At 39.7% G+C, this 21,003-nt stretch overlaps 1 protein-coding gene across 1 annotated transcript in view; it reads right to left on the reverse strand.

Annotated features, from left to right (window-relative positions):
* Positions 1-668: 668 nt before the first annotated feature.
* FERMT1 (FERM domain containing kindlin 1) overlaps positions 669-21,003 on the reverse strand; it is a 31,277-nt gene continuing 10,942 nt past the window's right edge. The window contains exons 6-13 of the mRNA XM_041732393.1: positions 20,201-20,387; positions 16,897-16,946; positions 9,253-9,377; positions 8,410-8,516; positions 6,995-7,216; positions 6,256-6,380; positions 4,407-4,548; positions 669-3,001 (exon numbers count right to left, since the gene is read on the reverse strand). Coding sequence (XP_041588327.1) covers positions 2,828-3,001; positions 4,407-4,548; positions 6,256-6,380; positions 6,995-7,216; positions 8,410-8,516; positions 9,253-9,377; positions 16,897-16,946; positions 20,201-20,387 — 1,132 coding nt within the window. The 3' untranslated portion in view covers positions 669-2,827. The remainder of the gene's footprint in view (positions 3,002-4,406; positions 4,549-6,255; positions 6,381-6,994; positions 7,217-8,409; positions 8,517-9,252; positions 9,378-16,896; positions 16,947-20,200; positions 20,388-21,003) is intronic.

Below are 21,003 nucleotides of genomic sequence, written 5' to 3' on the forward strand. Positions count from 1 at the left end.
AGAATAACTTAATTGATATCATATTAAGATACAAAAACAAAAGCCAGTATACGAGATGGTATAAAGGCTGGAAAGACAAAGTCCGAAATGCCAAAAATGTGTGTCTTTGGATAGTGTTAGTAAGACAAAGCTGGCTTTGAATTCTGGTTTTGCTTACTGGTGGTGTGACCTAGAGCAAGTGCTTCACCAGCTATCTGATTCTGTTTCCTCCTTTGTGAAATGAGAAGACAAGCCATTCCTGTCCTCCAATGGGTTGATGTGAGACTTGTATGAAGGGACATCTATAAACTGCACATCACTGCCTGTTATGGACTATCTACCACTAAATCAAAGAACTGTCCTGGACATTCATCCATCAGATCAGAGGCCCTCTGATGCTCCTCCACCTCTGGATATTTCTTTGTTCTCTGGTGCTTTTTCCAAAAGGTACTGGGAAAAAAGAGCTCATGATGTCAGGAATCTAGGGATACCTTCAATGGGAAAGGAATTAAAGTGAATGGTTAAGTGAGGTTTCTAGGTCAACCTCACTGGAAAGAATGAGCTCAAATCTCGAAATTGTGAGGAAAAGTATGGATTAAGCCTGAAAGTTGCATTCCTTTTTCATGGGGGAGAAAATATTCACCTTTTTTCAGAGACAGCAGAGTGGAGAGGACACCACCAGACCATACTCAAATCTATATAAAGCATTTAATTAAAAAAGTCCTATAAAATAATAATAAATGCAGATTTCCCCATCTAGTGTAGTTAAGAAAGCATAGGAGGCTGAAAGACACACATTAATTTAAAATTTCATCATAGGAAGTCACATGACCTTTTGCACCCAATATAAAAAAAGTCCTCAAGTTGCTCTTTGGAATAGCAGCGTTTAAGGTTTTTCTTGACACACTTGTTTATTCCTTTGGGATGTGGCAGTGTAGTCATAGGAGAAATGTTCCCCGGAAAGTTTGGTTTAAAACTCCTTTGAATGTTTTCATGGCAACGTCAGACAACCATGAAAAGCTAAGAGGGTCACACTGGAGGTCTAACTTTGGTAAATGATGCAGAGCTGTACTTGGTAGGAGATAGGTAAAATGTGACATCAAGGGGCATTATTTTGTTGTAGGGTATGACATACTCATAAAGACCTGACTTAGGTTCTAAAAATCATGGAGCCCAAGACTACACAGAAATGACCAACACCAAGTTGAACAGTATGCTCAGCATTAGTTTCCATACAAAACATTTCAAACTAAGTTCTTTATGATGTGGACCATATTTTCCAAGGGCCTGAGTTGCCTCCAAGCTTTAAACGAGGCCTTGGAAGCTCACCTTGGTGCCTGGAGGGTTTTCACGAACATTTACCTTAAAGGAGAGTCTGAAAGAGGAATAACAGCTTCCAGCTCAGGGCCTGGGGTTCCCTAGACAAGGCTGTCCTAATGTGGCTCCTGGAGCTGTGAAGATCTCTCTTCTCAAATGTCTTTGTTGGAAAATATAGAAACAGATGATGAATGGGGGCATCTGAGCTCTGGCCAGGCCCCCAGAGCTTTTGTATCCTAAAGGATTTCAAAATGGAGATGGAGCCTCTGCTTTACCCTGGTAACCCAAGTCCTTTCTGTGACAGCAGAATGTTTATAAAAACATAATTAAATGCCATCTGATTTTTCCCTCTACCCCCCATATCGCTTCTTTCCTTCTCAAATCCCACTCCTCCCAAAGCTGACAAACTAAAGCAGAAAATGACAGGTGAGATGGCAATTAACTGGCTCATGCTCATGTCTTGAGGTAGAGATGACAGAGCAAAAAAAAAAAAAAAAAGCAGAGAAAACAGAAGTCTATTACTGGCTCCTGATTTGCAAAATGTAGACAGAAGTCAGTAGGGGAAACTGTTAGCCCTTGCACTTGGTGGTCTTTGAGAATGAGCTTGTTCTTCTCTTCCTGACCAGCTGGGATAGAGACCCCATGGTAAGCCTGGAGATGTGGGGAGGATGGTTTTTATAAACAGAGAGAACTGGACCCATCTTCTGGAGCCCCAGCTCAGAAGACAAGCAGCTGAGACATGCAGCTGGGTGAGGAATGGATTTCCCTGTACCTCTGTCACCTGTGTCATCAAGAAAGACTTTAAAGGTGGGTGACGGATCCCCAGGAATGGACTAGGAGGACTTGCAGTGGCAGAAGTGACCCAAGGGGACAAATGTCCAAGACCAGATGGGTCAGTAGTCACTTCTGCAGAAGTCACTGTGAGTTGATGACATTGAAAGCCACTGCTCTGACCCTTTGTCACCAGCTAGTACCAGTAACTCCATCTTCCCCTCCCTACCCCCAGGGAAAAAATATATATGTGGAGACTCCCTCTGCATGTTCACAAGATGGGAGCTAAAAGTGGTTCTGCTAGGAAAGACAAATTACTTTTTATACCTGAGTTGTAGAATAAGACATATCCTTGGTTACATGTGCTTTTGACCTTTCTGTCTTTTGCTGATTTAGCAACGAAGCAGAAAAACACACTGGTAACCCAGCCATATCCTTGTGGGTTCTGAAGTCATAGAACTATAGCCACATGCTGGGCCATGGTGTAATCTTTGAGTACTAGCCTGTCTCCTACCCACGTGTTTTACAGAAAAGGCAACTGAGGCCCCTTCCATCACTGGTAGGACAGGGTAAAGAGAGGAAGAGGATATGCTAGGCAGTCTGTTTTGAAATGAGATGAGGATCTTCATCTGAGTGACCAGTGGTGAGCACATGTTGTCCATCAGTCTGCAGCCTACACACTGTGTGAGCCAAGGATGCCATCTGTCCAGGGAGGACCACATTTGGCTCACCCTCTGCGTGTGGGCAGGTCTGCTTTGCTTCATTCCTGTCCACCAGTTAGCTTGTGGAACAGGTCCTCGTCGAGTGTCTCATTCTGGTCCTTAGACCGAGTGGACAAGAAAATGTAGCCACCAATGTATTCGTGCACGATTTTGCAATCTGCACTCAGGCAGGTGAACGCAATGGAGACATTCTGGTCAAATTCAATTGCCACCTGCAAGAGGAAGGCACAGGTAAACTCACACTCTGGCAAGGAAAATGGGGAAAAAACTGCCCTGTTATGGCCCCAGAGCTGAGGACTGCGTAGGTGGCTTACAGATGATCTCCCTCTGCTGCCCCCCCCCCCAACAAAATCCACAAGAAACCCAACCCAATCACCATTTCCATTAAACGCTTACAAAAAACAAGTCTTTGCTCCCTGCGCCCTCTTGTGGTGTTAACTTTGCTGCACACCTAGCAAAACATTCTAACTCCCAACACACAGAGATACTTTTGGCTGCTCTTGTTTAGATGTAGGAACTTCCTAAGCATTTCCTCTCTTAAGGGGCAGGGTGCTTCACAGACTTTTTCATGGAGAATAAAAGGTTTAGTCATAAACTCTAAACACTAGAAGAAACAGATTTCAGGGATTCTCAACCTTGGTTGCCCATTGGAATCACCTGTGGTCCTTTAAAAATTGCTGCCAAGGCTCCCACTTCCCGAGACTGGGATTTTACTAGTCTAGTGTGTGGCCAGTGCAGTGGTGTATGAAAGCTCCCCAAGTGGTCCTAATACGCAACAAGGTTTTAAGGCCACTGCCATAGAGGTCACCTGATCTCAAGCTTCTATTCTATAGATGGGTGCCCACATGGTTAACAGCCCTGCCGAGAGGAATCCATGGTTCTTTAAAAAAAGGTAAGTCTCTTACCATCCCTCTAGGGTAGATGGCTTTCTACTGGAAAAATGAGAAAAAAAAGGAGGCAAGGTTCTATACCAGCAACATTGGAATGTTTTAAATCAGCTGGATGCTAAGATGCCCCTGACTTGATCTAGAATTTCCCATGCTATAGCCTTGGCTTGAACTTAGCCCCTAGGGTTCAACTGATGGGAGGCAGAGGTTTTGGGGGTTTCTTAACTAAGGAGGCAAGGCTTTTCTCAGTCATCCCTGATCATATCACTTGCTTCTCTTACCAGTTTTTCTCTTTGGGGACTGGAATGTTCTCCAGGTGGGCGGTTGAGCTGTTGAGTCCTCAACTAATTAGACCTCTTGGCAGCTAGTCAGATGAAGCTTTTTTTGATTCATTTTGGATGACAGTCCCATCTCACATAATTTCTGCTAAGTAATTACTAGCCTATGTCTTACATAATCCCATGGTGAGTTGAAGGAAACGAATCAAACTGCTCACCAATTTTAGAGTATGTAGAGTCTATATGGAGACTAAGCCAACTTGTGGTGTTAATTCAAAGCCATTTGGCCTATACCTGTTAGTAAATTATCCAGAACTGCATGTGATTATTTTAGCAAATACCACATGCTTGTGGTTTCTGAGTTCTAAATACACGAACAGAGTAATCTACAATTCTGATGGAACACACATTTATAGCCTCAACACTGAAGATGCCAAAAACTTTCACTGTACCTGCCGGATTTCCCAGTTTACGTTCCACTGTTTCATATTTGTGAATCTCCAAGTTGTAATTGGAATCCCAGTGGTTGCATCAATTCTAATCAACCTATTATATGAAACTCCCAGAATATCATCTTTCTTACTTCCTTTAAATCTACAAAAATATTAATATGAATTAAAAGAAGCAACTGCTTCCTATAATATGATTTTCATTCATACACTACTTTTTTTAAAGATTTATTTATTTATTTATTCATGAGAGATAGAAAGAGAGAGAGGCAGAGATATAGGCAGATGGAGAAGCAGGCTCCAGCAGGGAGCCAGATGCAGGACTGGATCCCGGATCCTGGGATCATGCACTGAACCTAAGGTGGACTTTCAACTACTGAGCCACCCAGGTGTCTCCATACACTACTTCTTAAAGATAATATGAACATTTCTAAATGATATCCAAAGAATGGACAGTGAGGGATTAACTTTCTACAGAAGGGCATTTTTATTGTGATATGAAGATAATATGAAGAATGGAGGGAATTAAGTCTGTCCCACAGACATCCTTTACCTGAAATTGACATCAGAGTAAAGCAAAGTAAGAGAGGGTCAGGTCAATTAGTTTAAAATCAACTGTAGGGGTTCCTGGGTGGCTCAGTTAGTTAAGTGTCTGCCTTGGGCTCAGGTCATGATCCCAGGGTCCTGGGATACAGGTACACATTGGCCTCCCTACTTGGCAGGGAGCCTGCTTCTCCTTCTCCCTCTGCATGCTGCTTCCCCTGCTTGTGGTCTCTCTCTCTGTGTCAGATAAATACATAAAATCTTAAAAGAAATAAAATCAACTGTGTATGCCAGCCACCCTTTTAGGCACAGGGAATATATACTAGTGACTTATTGGAGAGCAACTATCTAATTCATGGAGCTTATATTCTGGGGGGTGGTGGTGGTGGACAGGGTGATGAATAAGTGAAATATACATGGCAGATAAGATCATGAAGGAAAATCAAACATAGAAGGGAGCAGGGAATACTGCCAATGAGGTGGTGACAGTTTTAAAAAGGGAGTCAGGGAAGATTACATTTGAGGACATTAGAGATTACAAAAGAGAGGACATTTGATTAGAGATGTTTGTGAGGGAATGAGCCACATGGGAATCAGGGGAAAGAGCATTGTAGGCAGAGGGCACAGCCAGTGCAAGGCTGTAGCTTTTTTTTTTTTTTTTTTGTGGCATACTCAAGGACCTGCCAGGAAGCCAGTGTGCCTGGGCACAGTGAAGAAGGGTCAGAGAATGTGAAATCCCCAAGCTAAGGTCTTATAGGGCCATTGTAAGGATTTGGCTTATACACTGAGTGAATCAGAAGGCTTTCAGATTGTTCTGGGAAGACGCCCACTCTGGTTTGACTCAAATCTTAAAAGGATCACTCTAGCAGCCAAGTTGAAAATTTGGGGGAAGAAGGGGAGAAGCAGGGAGCCCAGATAAGTACTGAAGAGAAGGTGTGGAAGATTATTACAAGCAGCCAAAGTGTTTGGGCCATTTGTGAGAGACCAGTTTTTTTTTTTTTTTTTTAAAGATTTTATTTATTTATTTAAGATAGTGAGAGAGAGCACAAGCTGCAGGGAGAAGTAGACGGAGAGGGAGAAGAAGACTCCCTGCTGAGCAGGGAGCCGGATGTGGGGCTTGATCCCAGGACCTGTGATTGTGGCCTGAGTCAAAGGCAGATGCTTAACCGACTGAACCACCCAGGTGCCCCAGAGGACAGTATTCTAAAATTAAAAAGAGTTCTACATTCTAGACTGAGAATAAACTGGGGTCCAAGAAAGGCACTTAGAAACACACAAAGTGAGAGAGGCAAGTGAACATTGTAATCACCTGACAAGGTAGTAGGTGAGGCCAAATTCAGGTAGCGATTGCCACGCCTGGATGAACCTCAGTTTGGCTTCAACCAGTGGCATCTGGGCCACATTCTGGTGGGCTTCTAGAATCCGGGCTGCCAGCTAAGAAGAAGTGGTAGACACTGAACCATCCTTAGCATACACGTACTATACTATAATCATCCCTTTAACTCAGATCCCTAGTGAGAAAAATAAACGCAAGGCCCAACTGTAACTCTATGAAGACAATTCATTTCCATTCATTCATCCTCTGTTCCTCTCTGTCCTACTATAAAAGACATAAATCACTGGGGAGAAGAAGGAGCAACACCAGCCAACACCTAAACTTCTAAGGTTCATGGAGATAGAGAGTTCTAGGTCCTGTTTCTGGGATCTGTATAGGGTCTGTGGACAATGGTTCTACTTATACCAGTTCATCTGCATAACCCTAATTATACTTCCCTTGAATGGAAGTATAATTAAAATTTTTAATTTGTGGGGACTAAGTAATTGTAATGAAGCCTGGGAATACTGCCATGTTCAGTTAGCTCTAACAAAATGTAGTCTGCTCTAACAAAACGAATGATGATTTCTTAACATCGTCTAATACCGAGTCCAGAGTCAAAAATCCCCATCAGCCGATTTTGCATGATGGTGGCCTTGATCATTTTAATTCATTTTACTTCAGAAAATACAGAATTTACTGCAAACCATTGCTCCAACAAGATTAGCAGTACCTGCTTAGACTTCTGTTTTTTTGCACATCTAGGTGACACGAAACATTCAGGGTTCATGTCCATGCTTTCGAGATTGGAAGCCACCTGAGATGACACGTTTCGGTTTTTCATCCTCAGAAATGAAAGGATGTTGAGGACCTCTGGCTGATAGGAGCTGTCTGCCATGGTTTTGCCCTTCGATGCCAGAATGCAGGCAGCCATCCACTGGGCATACTGATTCTCCTGCAGCAAACATCAGGGGGCTGAGACACAAATTCAAATGCAAAGCCACCCGGCTGTGAACAGAACAGGACGTGGGCTTTCATCTCTATAATATACAAAACTGTCACCTACCAAGCAAGGAAAGATGTGAAGCGGCACATGTTTTAAGTGGCTGTCAATCACCTAATTTAACACCCTGCAAAAGCTTTTGAGTCCTGTGTTGAGTTTCTCTATACTAAGGGGCTAGAGAATAGGAATGTCAGTTGTCATAAATTCCATGCTGGGAACTTGGCATTGAAAGATGAACTGAGGACACAGGAGTGCATGGCACACAGAAAGGTGAAAACCCAAACTACCTGATAGCCCTCCTTGATACATATTTCCATTTTCACATCATGTCTGATCTCTATTACAGAAGGAAAAGAGGCAAAAAAATCATTAACTGATTTCTCGTATTTTGTCTACCCTGACCTATCCTTAGTAAAGATTCTAATTCCAAAGCAGGAATGAGGTCCACTGATGGGCTCTGAACCAGTCAGTGGTGGCCTCTATTGCTCCGTAATGTTTGTGTTCATTCTTTGCCTAGGGGAGCCAAGAGAAGTAGTCCTAGAAGCAGAGGGGATGCATTTAAAGAGAGGAATTCTAAAGAGCAACAGCAGGTATGGTACACTGAATTACTGGTCTCAGTCTTCATCTTCCTGGTATTCACACTTTTTGCCATGTAATTTTACAATCTGTCTCATTGGAGCCAGAGTGTAATTTCCTACCTCTTGACTTTGAGCCCCACCATGGACTTCAGCCAAAAGAATGTGAGTGGAAATAACAGTGTACTTGCAAGCCCAAGCTTTAGGAGGTCTTCCATATTTGTAGTTCCTCTCTTGCATTTCTGCCATCACTATGAGCAGAGCATCCCCAGGCAGTCTGGCACCCAGAATAAGTGCAGTGAGCTAGTGAGCTTTACTTCCAGAAGGCCTAGTCAGACCTACAGCTAGAAGCAGGTCTGTCCAGGTGACACTAGGCTGGATCATCCAAGCCCCAGCCTACTCACCTGTGTTTCGGAGACAAATGTTTATTGATATATGTCATTTGATTTTGTGGTTGTTACAAAGCAATAACTGACTGACGAGTGCTCTGATTTGAGACAACATCTCAGCTGGTTTGTCCTTAGGCTCAATAAAGGGGAAAGGACTTAGCATTTTTGTGATTTTACTTACATGGTCACATCTCAGATACACTTCATTCATACCATCAGCAACCGGGATTAGTAACTTGATTCCAAATTTTCTCCCTGCTACATTGACATCTGGCACAATTTCACAGCCTGGATGATAAAAGGCAGGGACAAAACCAAGTTCTGAGAAATCTGTTATGTAAATCAGATGTGCATCTAAAAGAAACACTTTGAACATAAGCCCTTCAGATTTGGTTCTCCTCTGAAAAATTGAGAAGCAAGCAGACAACATTAATTAAAGGATAACTAAATAAGACTCATGAACAATTTGCATGGATAACAAAAAAAATATTTTCTGTTGTGGTTTTCTTAAATATGTCTCAGATCAATTTGGCTATGCTAACTCATAGTAACATGGAGTGATGAATATGAACTTTTAAATAAACCAAAGGAGAGGGAATTCTCTTACTGTCACAATGATAAGGGAATTGAGTGCACTGGTTAGCTAAATATTTCAGTTGATGGTGTTACCAGTACACTCATAGCCACTTTCAGAAATTAGAATGGAAACTAAAGTGACATTGAATTAAATATAACCATTCTGGAATTTAGACCAGACCCTACAATGCCTCAGGTACTACATGGATGACACCAATTACCACCACTTTGTAGACTTGGACATACTGGGGAAGAAGGGACAGCAGAAGGCAAATAATCACAGTTATTGCACCCCATTTCAGGTCCATGCTCCATGGGGAAAAGGATCTGCAGGCAGGCTGCCATGTGGAAACCAATGAAATAGAGAGGTTCCTCTGGAAGTAAGCCCTGCTTCATTGGGTCTTGGTTGGGTCATGACAAGCCATACCCATACACAGGACTCTCTTACCTCTAAGATTTAGTTTTTCTATTGGTTCTCCTTGCTCAAGTTCCTTATTTTTAAAGTAGGCTATAGATGTGTCTTTAAAGATGAACCAATATTGTTTGAAAGCCTTTAGCATTAGCTTCTTGGGCCTGCAAATTAAAGTACAGTAAGCATTTTAACATCCAGAAGGCATCCAGAAATGTAGGGACACACTGCAAATTTCAAGGGGATCAAGATGCTCTAGAAAGCTATTCAAACAACATACTCTTTATTTTTGAAAGTAATTTTCAAATTGTGAACTCATTTCTAAAAACTAAAAGTGAGGTTTTTAATAGGAGATGTAGAAGTTAATGCAGAATAAATCACTTTGAATAAATCACTTTGGCTTTGCTACTGCCTAATATGTGACCTTGGGGAAGACACGTCATCTGCTTGGGCCATGTGTATTGCCTCTGTGTGATGGGGATAGTATCAGCCTCCAACTCATAGGGTTTCTGTGAGGATGAGAAGAGGTAATCTCTGAAAGTGCTTATCACAGGATCTGGCATAACTGAAGTGCTCAATAAATTATTATTATTATGATTATGATTATTGAAACATCCATGAATCTGAGGATCTCTGTAATTTCAGTATTCTTTTTGGATCTGAAAAAGCTGTCCATATGGACAGCACAGCTTTCAAAGTACCAGGCATAAAAACTAGATCTAAAAGTAAGCAACCTTTTCTATAGTTTCCTCTTGATCCTTAAGAGAAATAATCAGAGAATTCCCAGTGAATCATGGAAATCACAAAAACCAACAGCTAATAATCTATGTAGATTCTACTGTTACTAAAAAGTGTTTTGGGGGAAGATCTCCAAAAGTGATATCTGTGGGGCCAGAACACTTTGTACTCTGGGTTGGTGGTGCCAATGACAAGTGTTGGGTCATTCAAAATAGAAAACATGAGAGAGCTGGGGAGTAGGAAAGGGAATACAGCTGGGCAGAGAAAAGATAATATACGCTGTCCATGGTTCCATGGAGCAGTCCTGGCTGTGGGGATGAATCAAGGTATCTTACGCTAGAGCAGTGGATTTCTGCATTTGAGAATGAGAGAGAGGAAGCCTAGTTTTAACTCCACTCATACATAATTTGGGGCAAGTTTTTTAACATGTCAGTCCTAGACTTTCCTTAGCTAAAAATGCATTGTCCTTAACACATGTATAAGGGAGAAGATGTTCATTTAAAAACCAGTGTGTTACATAAAAAGTATAGAATAAAATTATAAAACATCATATGCAGTTAACATTACCAGGATTTAGAAAACCCCTGCATTTAAATAATATTTGTCATGTTGAAAGTTGTAGTTATGATCATTCTAAGGAACATATTTAGAAGGTTATTTGTCTAAGAATCAGATTCAGATTCTCCGAAATTAATAGTATCTTTTTTTTTTTTAGTATTTTCAAAATAAAATCTAAACACAAGCCTAGAATCAAAAGATAGTAAGATCTCGGTTTAGTCCTAGGTATTTAAATATTTCTATCCAGAATTAAGAATGAAACTCTCCATCTCCATTTCAACTAGACTTCAAGAATATTGAAAGATTCCCCCTGCTATCGTCTCCCAGTTTAGTTCATCTTTCAGGCTGCTTCCATTCATTCCCAAAGCTAATGATGATTGCTCCTATTCCATGTTGCAGAGGCTGGGGCAGGACAGGGTTGGGGAAGAAGTGGAGAAGGTGGCTGGATGGAGCATGATATATCCAGAATGAGGCAGTCATTTGAATCCTAATGGAGCCCATAAGGTCAAGAGGGAAATGCACACATTAATTAAAAAAAAAAAAAATACACCAAGTCACATGACAAGGATGTGTAGCATGGTGAGTTACAGAGGATATAGCATTTAAACAGAGAATGAAGGATGGATAAGAATTTGACTGCAGGAAAAGGGAAGAGAAATTTCAGAAGGTGGTAACTGAATATATAAAATGTAAGGTAAGTCAGAGCTGGGCACTTTGTGAATAAGAATTGGGTCAAACACTTCTTGAACACCTATCTCATACTGGGCACTGTGCTGAGCAATGGAAATGGGGGGGGTGCTTTTCTGTGACTGATGATGGGGATCAGGGATGATGGAGACAGGAATGGCACAATAAGGGGAGGGCCAGGGTGGGAATCTGAATGTTCTGCTAAGGCGTCAGACCTTATTTTCTAGAATGAAGGTTCTCAAACTCTGGTGGTTCATCAGAGCTTGTTAGACATACCCAAGCATGGCCCTAGTCCCAGAGACTCATAATTAGCAGGTCCAGGTTATAGCTTAGGGTCCTGCATTTTAAGTAAGCTTTCCTAAGGTGATTCCCGAGGCCAGTAATCTCCAAAATAAAACTGGGTACACCTCATCTTTAAAATATTTTGAATATTTTCATATATAATGTTACTCATATGTATTATGTGACAATAATACCCATCCCCTAACATATTTATAATTATTTCTGTGTAACATTTGCAATATATATATATAAAACCTATATAAATACAGAAATTAAAAATGAATATGAAAAGTTCAATTTGTTTCAAAAAGGGAGGTTGTTACTCAGTGACATAAACCCCAGATGAGGAAGTATGCTGTTGGCTATGCTCATGAAATCACAATGTCCATTGTATGATGCCATCTACCTAGTTCTGGGGTTTTTTGTTAGAACAAAGCTACTGAGTTCCATTTTCCCCAGTGTCAATCACTCACTTATGCAAATCAATCAGAATAGGTTGCATTTTTATATTTTTAATAAGTGGGTTTCAAATACAGGATTGCTTCATTTAGATGATGTTTAACACAGAAAAACTGTTTCCAAGTTTCAAAGGTATGCTGACGACCTTGTTTTATTATTTTTTAAACTTTGAAGATCTAATTGGCTTTATTAAGTGATTCATAAATTGGGCAGTATCCCATCTGGCAAGTAGAGGGGAGCTCTGAGGAGTGAGTGGTACAAATTGGAAGGTTGTCATAGGAAGGAAGGTGGGGTGAGAAAGTTATTTGCAAAAGAAAGGACAGGTTCAGGCAAGGTCACCTTCCTTGTGGGGAAGGGGCAGGAGGTCTTATTAGGGGATTACCTCATCTTTTGGGAGATGGAGGGCCCATGAGACAAATGACCTCATTGGTGCTGATCAGAAAATTTCCTTCTGACTGGTTAAGACTAATTTCCGGGGGAAGCTGAAATTGCAATTAGTTAGGTGTTAGGCCCCAGCTTGGTGACTTGGTCTAAGTGATGCCTTTGGGGCCTATGGTTTTCAACAATTCCACTTCCCCCACCTTTTGAGCAGATTCACAGCTTAAAGGACAGATGTAATCAAAATTTAAGGCAAGAGAATATTGTTTTAGTAGGCAGTATCATTATTGGCAACACTGTGACAATGGAAACATTTCCAAATAAGTGCTTTTAAAATGCTCTCTTCACACCATTAATCTCTTTCAAATACCAATTAGATTCTCACTCATTTCACAATTTCTTAAAGGAGAGGTTAAGTGTATTTATTCTTTTGAAAGCACCCAGAGGCTTAGCACTGACGGCCACTTGCCAGCACAGACAGGTCATAAATTTGGAACACATTCTTTTGAAAAAACAAGAAGTGCATATTCCAGGTATTTTTCCATGTGATAACCAGGGTGTCTTAGGGAGATCAAAGATTTTCATGGTCACTCTCTTTTTCTGAAGTATCATGAAGATTCCACTGTATTTTAGGTGTCTTGTATTTATAACATGAATCTCAGTGATAATCTCCCATACAGCACATCGTGTAAATTGGCCTGGGACTTCTTTGCTACAGTAACTTGCCTCCTTGCCTATACTAACTACCTGTGAATGAAGCAATGAATGAATTTTATGTGTGGCTTCTCTCCCTATAATCCTCTAATGGAGCCGTTTTATTTACTCCAAAGTACTCTCTCCAACAGTGGTCACACCTTACAGTTTGGACATAAATCATTCTTTTCATGAAGTATGTAATTTGGTAGTAGGATTGTATCTTGTCTGGTTTATATTTATGGGTTTGCATAATGTAGAATCTTGAAAGGCTGGTTGGGCAGAAAGTTCTAGATTGACTGTGATTTTCTCTTCATACTTTCAAGAGATTTCCTAGCCAACAAGAACTCTGCTCCCACTTAACTGCTTTTCCTTGCTAGGAAATCTGTCTTTTCTTTCTGATCTAAAGACTTTCTCTGATCAATGGTCGGCCTTAGTAAGATGTTCATTTATGGTAGTTTATTTTGCTAGGGATTTACATTTCCTGAGTTTAAGGATTTTTGTCTTCAACAATTATGGAATATTCTTAAGTTTTCTTTTTTGAATACTTGCCTGTCTTCCATGTTTCTCTCTAGAATTCCTAGTAGATGTACATTGAAACTTTTCATCCTACCTATAGCATTTTCCATTTCTACCTTTTTGTGTTCTTTATTCAACTGAGTTTGTATTTTTATTACTTATTTTAATTTGTTTTAAGAGAGAGTGCATACTTGTGTGAGTGAGGGGAGGGGTAGAAGGAGAGGGAGAGAGAATCTTAAGCAGGCTCCACGCTCAATGTTGAGCCTGAGGTGGGGCTTGCTCTCACAAACCTGAGATTATGACCTGAGCTGAAACCAGGAGTTGGATGCTTAACCCACTGAGGCACTCAGGTGCCCCTTAACTGTGTTTTTCAACTTGACAATCAGTGCACTTATTTAATTTTAAATTTCTACAACTAAGTTTTTAATTTCCAGAGTTTCTATTTGGTTCCTTTTTAATATTGCCTCTTCTCTTTCATGATGATTTTTATCTTTTAATTTCCTTAAGGATTCTTTTTAAAAAAATATTTATTTAAATTCAATTTGCCAACATACAGTCTAACACCAGTGCTCATCTTAGTGCCCATCACCCTCCTTAAGGATTCTAAACACTGGGTAGCCCTGGTGGCTTAGCGGTTTAGCGCCGCCTTTGGCCCAGGGCATGATCCTGGAGACCTGGGATCAAGTCCCGTGTTGGGCTCCCTGCATGGAGCCTGTTCCTCTCTCTGCCTGTGTCTCTGTGCCTCTCTCTCTCTCTCTCATGAATAAATAAATAAAATCTTAAAAAAAAAAAAAGGATTCTAAACACTCATTTTATGGCTTTTTCAGATTGTTCTATTACCTAGAATTACTGAAACTACTAATCTTCTTGTTTGTTGGGTCTTCTGTCTTTCTTTTATGGTGGTTCATGAACTCCCATGGTTGGTAGTTTTTACTGTGAGCTCATTTTTTAGGGGGTTATTGTTTTCTCTAGAAGACCCACAGATGCTAGATTGTGAGTACTCCCTCCAAGTATTTTTGTAATTACATTTCGTAGTGCTTCACAGGTTTTGTGGTCCTGGGCCAGTTTCTATTTTATTTTTTTCAGAATTCACTTATCATACAAGACATTTAAATTTAGATCTACATTCACATGTGGCACAGGACTTGGCTCCAATTTCTCCAGAGAGACTTTTCATTTCCCCACATAGAATCCCATGCAAGGATGAATTTCCTTACAGCTTCCTGTGGCAGATGGACAGTTTTTCTACTCCCTGTTAAACAGAGAAGGCGTCCCTTGCAAGTTCCTGCCTTGAGGCATGGGCCTCAGTCCTATGTCACAACCTTACAATAGGCCTGAAGCCTCATCTTCTAGCTCTCCCAGGGATTAAAATCCCAGTCCCAAACCATGAGAATCTACATTGTGGCCCAAATCCTTCTGTGGGTTGGAGGCTTCATTTGTAGATTTAGATTCCCTCTGTATTTCCTGCAAGCTGGACTTTCCCAGTCTCACTTTAACACTGATCTCTATTTTTACTTTATCTAGCTCTCAGACATATTTATAGCAAGACCGAAGTTTGCCTTAGATCAGATGCATTTAGATCAGATGCTGGAAACCAAAGTCCATCATTTATATTGTGAGTTCAATAGATTTTGTTTAGAAAAAAAGAGCTTCACTGTTAAAAACAGAAAAATCCATTAAAAACCACAGGACTAGCTCAATGCTTTTCTACTGGTAAGAAAAGGAAGCCCAAGGAAATGGAAATGAAGAGTTTTTAAGGGTCACAAATGCTGAGGAGGAGTAGAGCTCTAGTCTCCTTTCTCCTTCCCCCCCTTCCTGTCTCCTTTCTTCTTTAATTCTTCCCTCCTTCTCTTCCTCCTTCATTTCTTTCTTCCATGAACTATATTATCTATTAAAGTCAACATCTTCAGACCTTTGGCAGATATAGCGACCACTGTGAAACATGAGGACAATTCTGTGGTTTTCAGCAAAGCAATCGCACCAGAGTGAAGGGGATGTAGGGCTTAACCCCAGAATGTCATCTCCTTCACTGAAAACATCTATATAAAGGGAGCTGTCATTATTTGGTTTGTGAAGAGCCAGATTTCCTCTAGGCAGATAATATGGCAACTTACTCTCTTCATCGAATGATTACTAGGGCACCTGAGTGGCTTCGTGGTTGAGTGTCTGCCTTTGGCTCAGGGTATGATCCCGGGGCATGGGGATTGAGTCCCACATCGGGCTCCCCACGGGGAGCCTGATTCTCCCCCTGCCTGTGTCTGCTTCTCTCTCTGTGTCTCTCATGAGTAATAAATAAAATGTTTTAAAAAGACTGATTACTAAAAAATTCTAAGGACGTATTCGTGCATTCAAATTATTACCTTTTTTTCTGTAGCTCTGATGATAACAATATGTATGGTTGCAACCATTTATGCCACAAAAGCTAAATTAAGGATCCTATTGTATGAGACCACATTAAAAAAAAAAAAAAAAAAAAGCAACCTGTAGTAACCCAGGGACAAAAATTGTTACCTTTGGATGCTTGTTTCTCATTTATACTTTATTTACTGTTCACTCTAAGTCTTTCTTTGCGTCATGTATTATCAACAACTTGTGTTTCTTTTCAAGCCAACTGGCCTACTGAAGTGTCTGTTTGTTAAGAAAAGTCAACGAACCATAAAGTGACCTGAGTAACTGATAGAACTTCAAAGGAGCCTTATTCTTTTCATCTTAACACACCCTGGCACCATCACAAATGTGGCAGTCTTTTCTTTCCAAGAAATAAAAAACTCTTCAGCCCTTTTAGTAGTTTCAGATTGATCTGATGTGGCTGGGGTATTTATCAGAAACATTTTAACAGGCAAAGGTAGATAAACCGAGTTGACTACTCTGTATAAGCCCAGGACCAAAGTTCTAGAGACAACTGATTTTTAAACCATGGAAGAACCTTCACATGGTGTCAAATCTTAAGCCTCACAGATGACTAGTCTAGTCTAGCATATATGTTCACTAACTGCTGACACCAGTCATGTTTACACCACTGTTAATGAGCACCACTGTTTACTATGAACCAGGTACCATGCTCAGTGCTTCATATATGTTATTTTATTCAATCCCCCCAATAAACCAAAGAGCAGGAATATCCCCCATTTTATAGTTCAAGAAACTGAGGCTCAGGCACATGACAATGCCCAAGGTAACTTAGCTAGTTAGCGTGTGTTGTCAAGCTAGGATTCAGCCCATTGTCTGTCTGATGCCAAAGACATCATGCTTGTTTACCTTACCTTTGAACCAGGAAGCTGTCTAGTGCAGGTTCAATTTAAATTCCTGGACTCTCTACCTGCAAGGCTTTGTTAAGAATAATTCCCTTCCCCTTTAAGGGTGACTTACCTAAATAACTTGAGATTATCTGCAAGTTTAGGGATATCAGTAATGTCCTCCTAAGGAGAAATAGATAACATTTCATAAGCAGTTAATTAGGTGGTGTTGAGACTCTATACCTGCACTGTCCAATACTGCAGCCAGTCGCCACATGGAGTTATTAAAATCTGAATTAATTAAAATGAAATTAAATGAAAAACTCAGTTCCTCAGTTACACTAGCCAGATTTCCAGTAGTTGCCCCAGCAGGTGGTGAGTGGGCAGGAGTGAGATGGGGCACACACAGGGCTTTCTGGGTGACTCGCAGAGTTCTCATTCTTGATTCGGGTGGTGATTTGGGTGATAATACACATTTGTTAACCTGTACATTTTTATTTTTTTTCCTGCTTTTCTGTATGTGTCATGTGTCATACCAATGAAAAAAGAGATGAAAAAAAGTGACCAGGGCACTACCATTCAAGTTAAAAAGTTGAGTTAGAAAAACTACTTTTATGTACAAAGTATTTTACAAATTTTGCCTCAGAGCCAGTAAATCTAGCTACATCTAGTTCACTGATTAACTTCTCAAAAGGAACTTGGCTCAAAGTTCATTCTGCAGTGTAGGTTGGTGCCTACTTTCTAAATGAAAAGCCTATTGTTTAGCATCACATGAAGATTTTGAAGGAGGGAGGAGAGAATTTTTTCATTTATTCTGAGAATATGTATATTCTCAGAGTATATAAATAGTATATCTAGTTAGTGGAGGAAGTCAACAAAAGAAACTTCAATTTCATGAGGCCTGTGTCTCCTATAAATGTGAGACAGGCTCTGAATTGCTATAGAATCTTGGCATTTAGTTTGTATGAAGTATTTAGTATTTTGTATATTCTAGTATTTTGTATATTCTAGTATTTTGTATATTCTAGTATATTCTAGTATTTTGTATATTCTAGTATTTTGTATATTCTAGTATATTCTAGTATTTTGTATATTCTAGTATATTCTAGTATTTTGTATATTCTAGTATATTCTAGTATTTTGTATATTCTAGTATATTCTAGTATTTTGTATATTCTAGTATATTCTAGTATTTTGTATATTCTAGTATTTTGTATATTCTAGTATATTCTAGTATTTTGTATATTCTAGTATATTCTAGTATTTTGTATATTCTAGTATATTCTAGTATTTTGTATATTCTAGTATTTTGTATATTCTAGTATTTTGTATATTCTAGTATTTTGTATATTCTAGTATATTCTAGTATTTTGTATATTCTAGTATTTTGTATATTCTAGTATATTCTAGTATTTTGTATATTCTAGTATTTTGTATATTCTAGTATATTCTAGTATTTTGTATATTCTAGTATTTTGTATATTCTAGTATATTCTAGTATTTTGTATATTCTAGTATTTTGTATATTCTAGTATTTTGTATATTCTAGTATATTCTAGTATTTTGTATATTCTAGTATTTTGTATATTCTAGTATTTTGTATATTCTAGTATTTTGTATATTCTAGTATATTCTAGTATTTTGTATATTCTAGTATTTTGTATATTCTAGTATATTCTAGTATTTTGTATATTCTAGTATATTCTAGTATTTTGTATATTCTAGTATATTCTAGTATTTTGTATATTCTAGTATATTCTAGTATTTTGTATATTCTAGTATATTCTAGTATTTTGTATATTCTAGTATATTCTAGTATTTTGTATATTCTAGTATTTTGTATATTCTAGTATATTCTAGTATTTTGTATATTCTAGTATATTCTAGTATTTTGTATTCTAGTATCTAGTGTCTGAGATTTTAATCAGTACCTGTAACCCTGGTACAGCCTCCCTGCATCTCTCTTCTGAAAGCTGGAGAAGCTCCCTGATTCTACTATCCACTTTGGTTCCCATTTGTAGGATGTCTTGTCTGTTTTACAATGGCATTATGGGTGCTATCTTTGCTCTTCTTGATCTGATTGTAGATTCTATGAAAACATGAACTGCATCTTAAGTTTCTGTATTCCTCTATCTACTCAGCACCTAGTAGAAACTTGGAACTAAACTTGGTTATATTTATAGCATTCCATACTCTAGAAAAGAGGGGAAGGGAACTCTAAAGTGGTTGGGGATCACTGTTCCTGTGCCCCAAAGCCATGTCCCCAAAGCCTGAGTCTTCCTGTTACTTTTGGGTTGACAGCTTCTATTTGGCTATTAGATTCAAAAAGGTTTTGTTTGTGAGCCATGTGGAGAGAACTCCTTACCAATTGAGAAAACATGATCATTCATAGCACCCTTGAAAAAAATTAAAACAAAAACCCCCTCCTTTTTAAGAGAAGCTGTAGTTTCTCCTGAAGGTTTTATCGAGGAGCCAAAATTTGCTCTTTTGCCATGATTTGGTGAAAGTTACATGCTCTAGTCACAAGCCAGGTCCATGGGTATTAAGGTAGATCTAAACCAAAGACTGGGAAGGAGCTGCACAGAAGTGACAAGGAACAGGGCTTATTTTGAAGAAGAAGCCAGTTGAGGAAGCAGTGCAACTTGAGATGTACCTTTGAAGACCAGATTTAAAAATCAGGGTCAAGGAGAAGACAGTGCCATGAGAGGCAGAATCACTGTTGTGGATGAGAAAGGAGTCTACACAGAAGAGGTGGCCTGAGGCAGGCTCCTCAAACAAGTGCCTGGCAATGAATGGAAAAGAGCAACAAGCATATGGAACTGGGATAAAATCACCCTGTGCACTCGGAGGGCCTATGGCTCAGTTTATATTCTCTGTATTTGGCCAGCTGAGTGCTGACTCATAACTCCACAAACTGGCCAAACAGGGGCAAGGAAGGGGCAGAAATTAAGAGGATTTATTTCACCACTCAGTTGTCCCAGTACACTTCAGGTGGCAGATGTGTACTTAATGAGAATTGATAATCAGCTGGGGTCCATCCTTTTTCATTTATTATTTATTTATTTATTTATTTATTTATTCATTCATTCATTCATTCATTCATTCATTCATTCATTCAGATGGTGCCTCTTTCTCATCTCCAGATCAGCCCTGTGATGGGGAGTGTGGTATGCACCATCATGGGGTCCTGGCTTATTCACAGAAACCTGCTCTTAACCCTGGCTCTGATGCTCCTTCCTCCCTAAGCATTAAGGACTCCAGCTCTCTGAGCCACTCTCCTCTTTTTCCTTCGTTCATGTGGATGGATGGGGTGGCACAAACCATGCTGGGCAGCTGACCATGCTTGTTAGAAACTAAAAGATGAAAATCTAAAGACAGTTTACATTCATTGGTCTAACCTTGCAGAGTTACACAAAAGATTACACAGATTAACCCTAATTCTGATAACTAAATGACTCAATTTTACACTTCCAGGCCTTGACATTGAAAAAAGGAGAGAGAGAAGAGAGCAAGGATCTTACTTTGGGATTCAAGTCAAAGAAAGTGTAGTATTTAAATCGTAACAGCAGCTGCTCATCCTCCTGGATGCCTTGTTCCATAAGTGAACGTGAAGAGTCCAGCCAACTAGAAAACAATAGGATGACTTTTAAAAGTCAATCGATTTTACACACGTTATAGTATTACCTAATATGTTTATATACATACTTATATACATATATACATTTATACACACACATATGTAAATATAAGTGTGTGTATATTTCTTTGAACAAAGCCCAAGTAATATACCCAAAAACCTGTAAGGGAGAGGACTTGATAATAGCTTATATTTGCATTTTATATTATAATTTTTATAATGTTCCAAGTGCTTTGTCTATATATATTTTGTTTACATTGACTCTTTACAGGACAAGCAGGGGCCAGCTTGAGCAGGATGAAAGGAGGAGAGGCCTGGAGCAGAGCAAAGGTAGTGACAGAAGAGTGTGTGTACACCAAGGGGGGATGGGGTATGTGAGCACACAGGACGGGGACATCTGCTGGGCCAGCTCTCACAGGGAGTGGAATGCTATGAACAAACGACTTTATTTGGTGAACGGGGCGGGGGAGGGGAGTGAAAGAAATGGTGGTTTGAGAAGTGGTCTGGGTATATTTTCTAAGATGACTTCAGAGCTGAAGGACTCATTAAAATACTTAAAGGGAGACGTGATGTCCCCTTGGGGGATGTTGGCCCGGTGAGCCA

The sequence above is a fragment of the Vulpes lagopus genome, chromosome 18 (assembly GCF_018345385.1).
Source record: "Vulpes lagopus strain Blue_001 chromosome 18, ASM1834538v1, whole genome shotgun sequence".
NCBI classification, from domain to species: Eukaryota; Metazoa; Chordata; class Mammalia; order Carnivora; family Canidae; genus Vulpes; species Vulpes lagopus.